This window comes from Amaranthus tricolor, chromosome 1, assembly GCF_026212465.1.
Source record: "Amaranthus tricolor cultivar Red isolate AtriRed21 chromosome 1, ASM2621246v1, whole genome shotgun sequence".
Classification (NCBI taxonomy): domain Eukaryota; kingdom Viridiplantae; phylum Streptophyta; class Magnoliopsida; order Caryophyllales; family Amaranthaceae; genus Amaranthus; species Amaranthus tricolor.
Genome location: NC_080047.1, coordinates 3,001,479 through 3,014,076, shown reverse-complemented (window position 1 = coordinate 3,014,076; position 12,598 = coordinate 3,001,479). Strand labels below are relative to the sequence as shown.

Genomic DNA, 12,598 nt, shown 5'->3' with positions numbered 1-12,598 from the left:
GGGGTGGGGGACCACTTAAAAGTGGGTGGAAAACTCTGTTTTCAATAAAAGGTATTGATATTTATATGTTATTGTATTGTTGTAGTAAGGGTAAAAGGGTAAAAAAGAATGACAAAAATAGAAATGAGATATTTTTAGTGAATAGAAATTTTAAATTATAAGTTATCACTTTAAGATTATTTGTTATTATGTATAATAAAAAATTATAAAAATTTGATATTAATAATATTTGCAATGAGAAGAATCAAACAAAATCTGACTTGACTATGTTTTAACTTATAGATTAAAACTAATTACAAATTAAGAGTGATGAATAAATAATGTTGTTTTTTAAATGTTACAACTAAATTGGAATGAATAAATTATAAATGATCACTTACAAATTATAAATAATCACTTTAAAGTATTAAAAAATATAAGTCACTAAACTATAACCAACGGCACACACCCTATTAAATTTATAATGATTAGATAATCATTATTAATCAAGTTAATTCCGTAATTAAGTTGAATATAGGAGCTTTAAAACGTATCCGATTAATATACAGGAGTATTTTTTATTCAATATTCAATATAAAAATCTAAAATAAAAAAAAAAAAACAAAACAAAACCACAACATAAAAAGAAGGTTGGAACCAAAGGAAAGCATTCCCTTCTTCCTTCAAATTTGTTGTCTCCATCTCCAAAGCAACAATTTGCTTTTCTGTTTCATCTTCTTGTAAACTCTTCACCCACAAAATTTACAAAAACAAGAACAAATTCAAAAACCCAGAAACTTATAAGGCAAAGCCTAATCCGTCCGAGACGCGTAAATTCCACCCTAATTAAACTAATTTTTTTCACTAATTTCCATCCTCGGCGGATTAAAGGCTTAATTTTTATTTCTTTAATCTTTTAAAGAATTTTCTTTTTCGGATTTCATCGTTGAAAGATGTTGGTATCTAACTCTTTTGATTTATGGCAACGAGATGCCTTCTTCTCTGCTGCTGAAGAAGTCCAAGAATCTACTGATATGTATGTTTACCTTTTTTTTCCTAGGGTTTTTTATTTGATTTAAGGTTGTATGATCTGGGTATTTATTGTTTTTACATGGGTTTATGTTTTTTGTATTTGGAATTTGTTATTCTTGTAAATTATGTTAATTGGGGTTAGATTTAGAAAAACCCTTTTGTGTTAAGTATGCTTGTGGATGAATTTGTTAAATCTTAGTTGCCTGAAGTCGTGGATTAATTCCTTTTTGGATTATTGATTGTTATTTTTTGGCAAAAAAAAAAAAAAAAAAAAAACTTGAGAAAGAATCTCTTAGCTTATATTGTTAGTAGGAAAATTGGTTAAGTTGATAGTCAATTATGTTTGATATTGAAACTGTTTGTTGAGTATAATTGTATTAAATTTTAGGTGCTATTGAAATTTTAAGGGGAAATAGTTTGTACTTATGCTAAAATTGTTGACTTCAGCTTAGAATCAGCTTATCGGACATGGGTAAGACAGAAGAAAGAAGGGATATCATCCAGTGATTTAGATGAGCTTCGTCGAGAGGTCCAAACTGCTCTAGGAACTGCGAAATGGCAGGTATTTGCTGATTGTAGCTTTATAATTTTACATAATTTCATATCTTCTATGCTATTGTAGCTAGAAATGATGTCACTTATCTTGATGGGACAAAGGTTTATAGTTACTTGGTTTAGGATTATGATGGAGTGTATCAGATTGTGAAGCTAGAAATGATATTTGCTACGAACGGTCGATTGGAAAGAACCTCTTTGTTATCATTAACAAGGGTAAGGTTGCGTCTATCTGACTCTTATATAGCCAATTAATGGCATTGGGGTAATGATATGTTGTATTGTTGCTGGAAGTGTAGTGTGTTTGTTGATTTTTATTGTCTTGTGAAGTCATTTGGTGACCTTTGTTAAGTGTAGTTGGAGGAATTTGAGAAGGCGGTGAATTTAAGTTATGGAAATTGCCGTGATCAGAATAAAATGGCGAGGCACCAACAATTTGTTGTTGCCATTGAAAGCCAAATTTCTCGGGTTGAGGATACGTTGAGGGAGACTTTACATGAAGAAGGAAAACAACCATTTCGATGGGTGAATTTGGATGAAGATGAGCGAGATGATCTAGCTATGTTCCTCTCGGGTTCTTCTAGAACATTCAGCAAGAGTTCTAGCAATAAAGTTTCGAACACGAGTTTAGATCAGGAGAATCTTAAGAAAAAAGATTTGGACTATGCTGGTTGTAGTAGTAGTTGCAGTATGGCGTCTAATGCGCACACTAAAGGTTCAACTACATTAAGAGATGATATTGTCATTAACATTGGGCAACCTAATTCCCTCTTAGAATGTAGTGCAATGGAAGCCGTTGGGACGAGAGGGGATATGAATTGTGAAACCGAGAGAACTCGTGGTGCTAAGAGGACAAATGTTTCAACAAACTCTGGTTCATTGAAGATTGTGATTCCTAATGAAGATACTCATACAAGGACCATTGAGGCCACACCGAAAGAGAAGGGCTACAAAGCGTCAAGTTTATTTCAGTTTCGAGGAATGAATTGCATCAATAAGGTCAGTTGAGCTAATTTTCATGAATGTAAGTTTGATTGCTGTGGAAGAGTGATTTTTGTAACATAACCGAGATTATGAATGAAATCTTTTTTCTCCCTTCCGCACAATAAAAGAAATAGAAGCCTAAAGATGCTTGTTTTGCATTATGTAGAAGATAGGAAGAAAGTTGTGGATGAAACAAGTACCATTTATCTTGCACTATGTTAAAAAAACTTGTTTCTTTCTTGGGAATCACTATGGGGTTTTGGAAAATGGTTGATAACTGGTATCTGATAGCTGATTTCAGTGGCTGATTTGACTAGTTGATCTTATTAATTGGTTTAATCTGGAATCCGCTGCTATGAACATCTTTTTCAAAAACGATTTATTCATAACAATAAGCTGTTTTAACAAGCTAATTACCAACATTAGCATTGGTTAGTTTGGCTACCTAACCCTCTAATTATATCAAAATAAGCTTAAATTTCCCGATAAACTATTTTGCCAAACACCCTCCATATGTTTTGTTGTTTGATTATGTGATACTTACGTATTAACTGCAAAATTATTTTGGCAGCTTTATAAGTTCTCTGGTGGTTCAACTAGCAAGATGCAAAGCTCAAGACGCATTCAATTCAATTCTTCTATGCGACTTGTTCTCATTTTGATGGTATCATTCTTTCTGCTTGGTGAGTACATTTCTTCTTAGTTTAAAATCTGTACGCTGCAAGATCTGCACATGTTCAGACCGTCAAATTTCTTTGCTCTCACGAATTTACTTCACCCAAAAATGTCGAGGGGAAAATAGATGTAGGCTTTTATACCTGTTTACTCTTAACTAGCTACGGTCCACAGAAGTGCATCGGAAAATTAATCCAATGTACACTAGATTATGGAACTATGTCAACTCTTAATCCGCTGTGTACAAGTGTATCAAGTACAATGCTCGGAATTTTTTTATTGTTTTTCTCGACCATTTTCTTGTTTCACCTTGGACTATCAAATAAGACTTGTTATTGATCCCTTGCATAGCTATCATAGCATCACATTAAAGCTTTGATATTGAACCGTTTGCTTCTATATAAACATCTTCCCCAGAGTGAAGTTTTGTATAGTGAGAAAAACACCATTAGTTCTGCCTACCTTAATAAAGCCTTAGATGTTTCTATGCTTTACAGACATTAGACATACAATTCATCTCTATTTTCAAACTCTAGTCTAATATTATGCTTTATGTTCAGTTTGTTTATCTTTCTAATTTTAAGTTAAAATGATCCGATGGCCTGTTTTTCTGCAGTACCATACCTTTTTCACTCGAGCTGAGGAAATTGTTACTTCAGCCTGCAAGGTCACTAGGTATTTTTATTTACTTTTTTGTGCTTAAATTTAGATATCTGCTACAAAACCTGTAGTATCATCTGAGGACTGAGATGTGTGCCATTATTCACTATGAGCAGCATCATTCCCCCCCCCCCCCCCCCCCCCCCCCCCAAATAAAAACATATTATCTATTCCATGATCAAATGCATTTCTAATAATTGTAACGAGTTTCATATTCATCTTATTAAGAGGTGTTCAAAATAGACCCATTGACCTGATATGTACCCGACCTTGGAACCAAACCCAACTTCAAAATGTATTAAAAATAATGTAAAAATCAATGCGGACATAAAATCCGATTTAGAACCAACCTGTAACACCTGACCTGAAATTGACCCGATAACCCGAATGAACACCCGAGTCTGAACAACAAACCATTGCTATATTAGGAAACCCTCACTGGACATCCCATAATAGGGGCACATGTGACTAATATTTCTAGACGAGATCTAAATACGTGTGATGATTGTTGTATTAACCGTTTGACCTATACTAGTACTACTAACACCAGAAATTTCCCCTCATTTCCCATGTTTCGTTCCTGGTCATTGATATTCAAGTAGGATTGAATATTACATAATTTATGTTAAATTATAAATCTATGGTGTAATGGAAAGATTTTTCTCAAACAAGTTGCAGCCAAGTTGATCTGTCACCAAATTCAATTATTCAAACTTATTTGTGCTCCTTTATTTTATGTGATTGTGCCTTGTTTGACAGAGAAGATTTGGTGATTGATGACTCATAAAATAATCACTAAAATTTGTTGCTGATTCAGAAGTGTTTTCTGTTAATGTCCAGGTGTGAATAGATTATTCCAAATGATAAAGAAGGATTTAATCAGTATTCTATAAACTTGGCCCATGCTGTCTGAATTGGTTGAACTTGTTCACATATTGCTGTCTGGAATGCTAAGCCCCCAATTATTAAAGGCCTCTTTTACCTTTCCCCTTTTTCTTTTTTTATTTGCTACTGATTCAAGATTTACCACATAGTTTAGAATATTAGGAAAGCTTCTATTGTAACACTTAAGAGTGGTTGATTTCTCGGTTGGAGCAAGTATCACTTTTCCATGTAAGGTTGTGGTTTGATTTTCACCTGATCCTCCCCTCCCTTCAGTCTACCTGTAATCCAACAAGAGCGGTTGCTTCAAGTGTAATGCTATCCTTTTTCTGGTTAGTCTTGTAAATAACAGAATTATTGCAAATTAAAACTTCTATATTATTTCTTCTCGCAACCAACATTGAGATCTTAAGGGGGAAAATGTTACTCCCTCTTATTCAATCCGTTAAAGTAATATTTTGATCCTTAATATCTCTAATTGTTTTTAATTAAAAATTATAAAAAGTTGATATTAATAATTCTTGTATTGAGAGAAATTAAATTAATTTACAAGTAACTATGTTTTAACCTATAAATTAGGAATAAAATATAATTAAGAGTAATAAGTAAATAGTGACAGAAAATATAATTAATAGTAATAAGTAAATAGTGACAAAAAATAAAGAAAATTAATGAATAGAATAGAACGAAGTATTTTTTTTTTTAAGATCATGGTATTGTCTACTAGTTAAGTAGCTATGCATAAACTATAAATGTTATCCATGACTCAGCATGACATGATGAGATTATTTATCACCAAAATCAATTACGGTTTTTATTTTTAGATCAAAGGGTTACTAACCAATTTATATATAACTAGAATATAAATTTGACTTGACTTTCAAATTGGAAAAATGCTTTAAATTTATACTTTTAGCTTTTCTTATACATAACCTAAAAGACTATACATATTGTATAATTTTTTTTTAAAGGCATTGATGAAAAGATTCCAGGTAATATATGACTATAAAATAAGATAGATATTCATATTAATGGGCAAGTGCTGTAATTGATGGAGGATAAAAACCGACTCCACTGGGGATCGAACCCAGAATCTCTGGTTCCGTAGACCAGCGCCTAAGTCAAAAAAATTTGGAGATGCGGGGTATCGATCCCCGTACCTCTTGTATGCTAAGCGAGCGCTCTACCATCTGAGCTACATCCCCATTTGTTGATATCGTAGCTCTCAGAATTTATATAAAATAATGTTATTGCAGGACATAACAGCTGTTACTACTTGCTAGTTGCTAGCACTACTACTGTAATAGAGTGTCATTTATGTTTATATGTCATCAATTAAAATAATTTTATTTATCATAATCCATAACGGTATGGAGTTATGTACTAATCTTAGAACATATTATACATAATCTATATCTTTTCTAATTTAATTAAAAATAATGATTAATGTTCTGAACAGATTAACTAAAATAAATTATTATTGGATTAAATATTTTAAGTTTCAACCTATTACCTATACAAATCTAAAACAACGTTAGAGTTAGTATAATCATATTATTATATTCTTTTGATAATTTGTATATTTTTTATACCATTACGATCCTATCATATTATATTATAGTTACAAAGTGGTTGATATTAACCACTACTCAAATATCATGATAAGTGGTTGGAAATATCGAGTATTTTTGTACTAAATTAAATAAGCGACTAAGACTATACCGATTGTAATAGTTGGTGGCTGGTCGGTATAGGACTTACGTAGTTACATCCGCCAAAGACATCATTGTAACACCATTGTCAATCAAATTAAACACAATGAGACACAAGTTAAAAATAAAGAGTCAACATATGGTAGATTGAGTAGCCCTTTTGAACACAATGAATCAATAATCGCAATGCCTAAAACCATTTAGTCAACGTGTTCAGATTGTTCAAATATCAGCATCAGGAACTCTATTACTTACCACAAATTCTTTTTAACAATGATTTCTCTATGAGACCGTTTTAAATTATCTAAAGAGCCTAACCAGATTTTTACAACACTCATTAATTTCTTTTAATTTGAGCTTCATATATAGACTTGTTTCACCGTGAGACAACTCATACAAAAGATGCTCATAATCTGTTTCTGTTAGAGTATATTATTTATTATGAGGTTCTAACAATTAGTTTAAACTTTTTATTGAATTGGTACCTTGACATAATATCAGAAGTCAGCATAATAAGAGGTAATAGATTTAAATCTCAATCACCTTTATTGAAAATGAAATATTTAACGCCATATATAATAAAGGCATGTGTTGCGTGCCTGCATCCACACTCATATTCAGTATCTTTGCTTATGGCCCATGGAGCCTCAAGGCCGGTGCCTCCAATTAGAGACTATGCTGAACTCAGTTATGAAGTGTTTATGGACGGTCGTGTATATTTAGCCGACTATCAAATTATTTCTAAAATATTTTAAAATTAAAATTACATTATTCTATTGGTCGAGTTATAAATGTTTTTAATCCATCATACTAATATAAATTGCATTTCTACTATAATTTTTATTTACAAATTATTATATGAAATAGTCTTACTAAGAAACGTGGGTGATACATATTGAATTATCTAATATAGAAGTATAGAACCATAGTATTTCACGTTACTATTACATTGTATCCAAAATTCCAAAAGTCAAATCTGTCAGGATCCAGCAGGACTAGAATAAGAAAGGCAAGGTGTTTTGTCAAACTATTAGGGTTCCAGTGAAAATAACTCCGATTGAAATTCCTTCCATCACAAAACCCATTTTATTTACCACGTATATGCATGATATACCACAAAATGCATCAAATGAAAAGTGATTGCAATCTTCAATGATTAACTTTTTTAAAATATTTATGTCAATGACTAGAGCTATCACCTTTTGGAGATAAAATTGACACATTTTACCGATATTCTCTTCTAAAGAAACACAGGTATGAAATGTTTGTTAGATTGTCATTATCCCTCACTCAGACCCTATTTTCAAGCCGGATTTTGATTTGTTAATGATGATGATTAATGAATCCTCTAAGTACCAAACTTAGGAACATTAGTAATAATACATGTTGGAAACATGCCTTTTTTAAGGTCTTCTCAATGTCATTAACCTATATTATCAATGATAATAAGTGTAACATTTGTATATGAAAAATGTATTTCAAGCTATGTATAGCATGTGTTTGATAAGAAAAGGTATGGCGTGATACAAACTTGTTGTTTTATAAGAAAATTATCTTCCGACTATCCTAAGTGTAAATAGACGGAATTTTTCCAGGGTTAACACACCTACTCGAAACAATATACACTTTACTACTTAAGGTGTGAAACAAATAATACTCTTGCACCGTGAATAGAAGTTCTTTTTTTTTTGAAAGAAAGCACAATGAATAGAAATTGAAGATATAAGAAACTAAGAATTTTGTATCTCTAAAGGATTAAATACCTACTAGGCACTTCCCAACATTTATATTAAAACCAAATTAAGCTTAGCCAAATAGCATAAATGTGATTTAATAGGATTAAAGCACCCTATTAATGAGAATATAGTTGTCAGAAGTCTTAATATAAAATCAACAGTTGATGGAAATAAAATCCTACGAATAAAGGATTAATGACAAATGAATAAAGTCTCAACTCCCAACAGTAACTACGAGGAGTTCCTGATCAAATTTTTAAAGATCCATTTCTTCAATAGTATCAAGTATCAACACATTCAAAAGGAGCCGCAAAACTCATTCTACTATTCATTTTAAATGTTTACCCTTCAATTATTATAGTAATTGGTGAAGGAATTATCGTTTACTCCATGTTGTTAAAGTGACTTGTAGACATTAAAAAGAGGACAAAAAGATAGGCAACAATCAATAAGACATTTTTTCATCACTCCTTAGTCCCAATAAATGTCCCATGTCCATCCCTAAGCTAACTAAACCACTCAATATCTATCCCTTTGACCATTCTTTGTAGGATTTTCCTAGTGATTCCTTATATATAGTTTCCTACCCCCATCCTAAAGATACCAAACTACATAATATTAAGGGCCAATCACAAATCTAAAGACAAAAACTAACAAAATTATGTACATGGCTAAGTCGTTATTAGCTTTAATTTTTGTATTCACAATTTATAATACGAGACTGTGTTTTGCAAAAGCTAATTCGACATGGGTCAAAACCGAACCTTATGGCCATGAACAAAAGACTACCCTACAATTTTACTTCCACGAAACCGCCCATGGAAAAGCCCAAAGTTTAGTAAAAATAGCCCAACGCCAAGAAACCAACTTAACATCGAACCCGTTTGGTGAGCTCTACATGGCGGATAATCCAATAACCGTCAGCCCAGACCCGAATTCTTTGCATGTTGGGCAGGCCCAAGGTATGTATGGTGTAGCTTCCAAAGAAGAATTGAGTTTAATTATGGCCTTAACTTATAACTTTGTGGAAGGAGTTTATAATGGGAGCTCTATCAGTCTATTGTGCCGGAACCCGATTATGGAGTCCATTAGGGAATTTCCCGTTGTAGGAGGTACTGGGCTTTTTCGTATGGCTCGTGGGTATGCTTTGGCCCAGACTTATTTGTGGAATCATGATACTGGGATTGTTATTGTTGGGTATAATGTTACAGTTTTTCACCCTTAAGCTTCTCAATTACTGTACACACTTTTTTTATAGGATTACCAGTAAGGAAAGAGAAAAGTAAGTGAGAATTATGCTTACTGTAACGACAAGACTTAATTCTAGTTTCACGTACACTATTATTATCATATGAACTAATGTACGTAATTATTTATTTATGTATCTATGATCTAAATATATTGAATATAATGGTGATGATTATTACTATTTAGTAGCATATATTCTCGTGCGCACGAATGTATTACTTCATTAATTTATATATAAAAATATTTATTAAATATAATTATTTAATTTTCTAAACTAACCATTTTAATTTATTATAACTATTTTTTACTAATTAAAAGATTATTAGCAAAATGAACCTATTTCACTAATTGAAATAATTATACTGATAAAAAATAATTTTTACTAATGAAAAATAGTCTTTGCTATGTTTACTGATTAATTTAAGCATGTTAATGTAAGGTTTACTAAACAAAATATAAATTATTAGGCAAACATTATATCAAATTTTCTTCGATGAAATGAATATATGGTATAACCATACACATATTTTATTGATGACATGCTCTAAATATCATTCCCTATAACATAATTATCGTTGTAAAATTATTTTAGATAAGATTTTAGTTATTATTTTGTAAATAGTGAAGTTAGCTGAATAATTAAGTTGACGAATATTTTGACGTTATTATGAATATTAATACATAATTTGAGGGTTTTTATTTATAAGGTTATTTTTAGTTGAAAACTATTCTTAATTCAAATTGTTTCTGTAATACCCCAGATTTAGCTTGAAAAAGGATTGATAGACTACACATATCAACAAGGTGCATCTTCTTTTCTAGGGAGCCCATTTGCTAAGAACTCCACAATTAAGCGTGCTTGGTGGGGAGCAATCTTAGGATGGGTGACCTCCTAGGAAGTTTTCCCGGGTGCGCACGAGTGAGGCCAAAGTGCGCTGGAAAGACTTGTGTTGGTTTGTGGGGCTAGTCTACAGTCTGTATGAGTAGTCACCAGCGGTCCGAGGGGCCGGGGTGTTACAGTTTCTGTATCGTAAATAAGGTATAATTAGTAGTTTTAGTCATTAAAATTTATTAAAATCAAAGTTACCAATTTTTTTTAATTTTAAAAGTGTACTTTAAAAATCAAAGTTTCTTGAATTAACCTTTTTCGTACTATTATTATTATTAAGAAATAAAGTTGAATCAAAAATCAAAGTTTCCATATTTAATTACTAATAAATTTAGACGATAGAACGTGATATATTAAAATGACATGGGGCATATTCTTTTATTGTTTTAGTAGAATGTATGATACTCCCTTAATGTAAAAGGTACCTCAATTATAGTCTTTATAGTAAAAGTTACAAAGCGTAAAATTTTTAGTAATCCTAAATGAAATGAAAGTGTTTAAGGCCTCACACAAGTGATGAACAAGATAGAAAACACAAAAAAAAAAACAAAATAACAACAATAGAGGCAATACACAACAATATAAGGAGGTTACCTCCCCTCAAACAATGTTTACTTTTATGAATGATTCAACAATATACCAATTAAATAAAACTCCTTCTTGAGAACAAACTCTCAAGGCAAAGATCTCACAAACAATGAATATCATCCTCAAAAGAAGAAGAGAAACTCTTTTGGTAATCACCTAGACTCCTTTTTATCTAATATCACTTACAACTTGTTTGTTCTAAAGAAGTTCTATGCCCTTTAAATATAGCATACAACATTCTACAATCAACAATAACTCAACAATAGTACATAGCCTTTATTTGCCTTCATCGCAACTTTAAAAGAAAACAAAACAGAAAAATAAACGAGCAAGTGCCCAGCTAGAACGAGCACTTACCTTCAATCACACACTGCTTGCTTGCTCGGACAAGCACTGACGTTGCTCAAACAAGCACTGACCTTACTTGAACGAGCACAACGCTTTTGGGACTCTCTGACTAGTGCTTTATATTGCCTCGTTCAAGTTATGGTCCAACATTTTAGTAGAGCCTCTACATGTCATGATCAAAGCCTCCCTTGCTTTGCCCAAAGCATCCATTTACTTCACATTAATCACCTCATATAGTAATCCAAACCTCAATTCATCACATCTCATTTTATCCACATCCTCCTTCTCCAAAGTACAAGACATGACATGTTCAATAATGTAATCAAATTCATCTCCGTGAGTTAGAGTTTTGATACTTGCTTCAACGCTAAAGAATATAAAAACTTATATCTTAAGCATAAGTGTAATATTTTATAATTAACAGATCCATTTTTGTAATAAATTATAACCTGTGAGCGTTGACTTTTGTTAGAAAAAGAGAAGTTAATGTAAATCGCAATTTGCGATACCCTTCATTGATTAATTGACTTTTTCAACTCTTATTTTGCCAAAAATTCCTTATATAAGTAAGGAAATTAAGCAACTAAATTAGAGAGATCAATGTCAAGAATTTATAATTTTATTTTTTTTATATTCACAATGTACACAGCAAAGTTGGGCTTTTCTTGGGCTTATAAGCCCGAAAAATTATCATGGGCCAAAACCAAACCCTATGGTCATGAGCTCAAAACTCACCTAGAATTCTACTTTCATGAAATCTCCATCGGAGACTCTGCAACTGTTGCCTTGATAGCCCAAGCCCAATATCAGCCCGAAGAGTCCAGCAGCGTATTTCCCTTTGGTAACTTGTACATGCTCGATGACCGACTGACAGTGGGACCAGACCCGAACTCCAAACTTTTGGGCCGGGCACAGGGTTTTTCGGGTTCGGCCTCGCAGGAAAGTGTGAGCTCTATGATGGGCTTGACTTATAGCTTTACAGATGGGATCTTTAACGGCAGCTCTTTTGTCATTTTGGGCCGGAATGAGCTATTGAATCCTGCCAAGGAATTACCAGTTGTTAGAGGTACTGGTCTTTTTAGGATGGCTCGTGGTTTTGCTTTGGCCCGAACTTACTACTTTAATGTTACTTTGGGTGTTGTCATTGTTGGTTATAATGTTACAATGTTTCACCCTAAGATTCCAAATTCATAGTTGATTTTAATTTTTTTATTTTTTTTTTGTATATTTGTATTTATAAATGTTAAAAAATAAAATGTACAATTTAGTCATTCCATGTCCGCTAGGTTGTACATTTACGGGTTATGTAA

General features: G+C 32.2%; 3 protein-coding genes across 3 annotated transcripts; all 3 read left to right on the top strand.

The window, feature by feature from the left end:
* The first annotated feature begins 559 nt into the window (after positions 1-559).
* On the top strand, positions 560-5,151 carry LOC130798982 (uncharacterized). The gene is made up of 6 exons (XM_057662074.1): positions 560-1,015; positions 1,459-1,573; positions 1,924-2,565; positions 3,122-3,233; positions 3,842-3,900; positions 4,726-5,151. Exons 1-5 carry the CDS (start codon positions 933-935, stop codon positions 3,865-3,867), a joined length of 978 nt encoding a protein of 325 aa, XP_057518057.1. The 5' UTR covers positions 560-932; the 3' UTR covers positions 3,868-3,900; positions 4,726-5,151.
* A 3,594-nt stretch (positions 5,152-8,745) lies between these two features.
* Positions 8,746-9,654, top strand: LOC130798972 (dirigent protein 23-like). The gene has a single exon (XM_057662064.1). The coding sequence runs from the start codon at positions 8,877-8,879 to the stop codon at positions 9,438-9,440; it is 564 nt and encodes a 187-aa protein (XP_057518047.1). The 5' UTR covers positions 8,746-8,876; the 3' UTR covers positions 9,441-9,654.
* A 2,181-nt stretch (positions 9,655-11,835) lies between these two features.
* LOC130798962 (dirigent protein 23-like) lies at positions 11,836-12,598 on the top strand. Its single transcript, XM_057662054.1, has one exon. It carries the CDS (start codon positions 11,889-11,891, stop codon positions 12,480-12,482), a length of 594 nt encoding a protein of 197 aa, XP_057518037.1. The 5' UTR covers positions 11,836-11,888; the 3' UTR covers positions 12,483-12,598.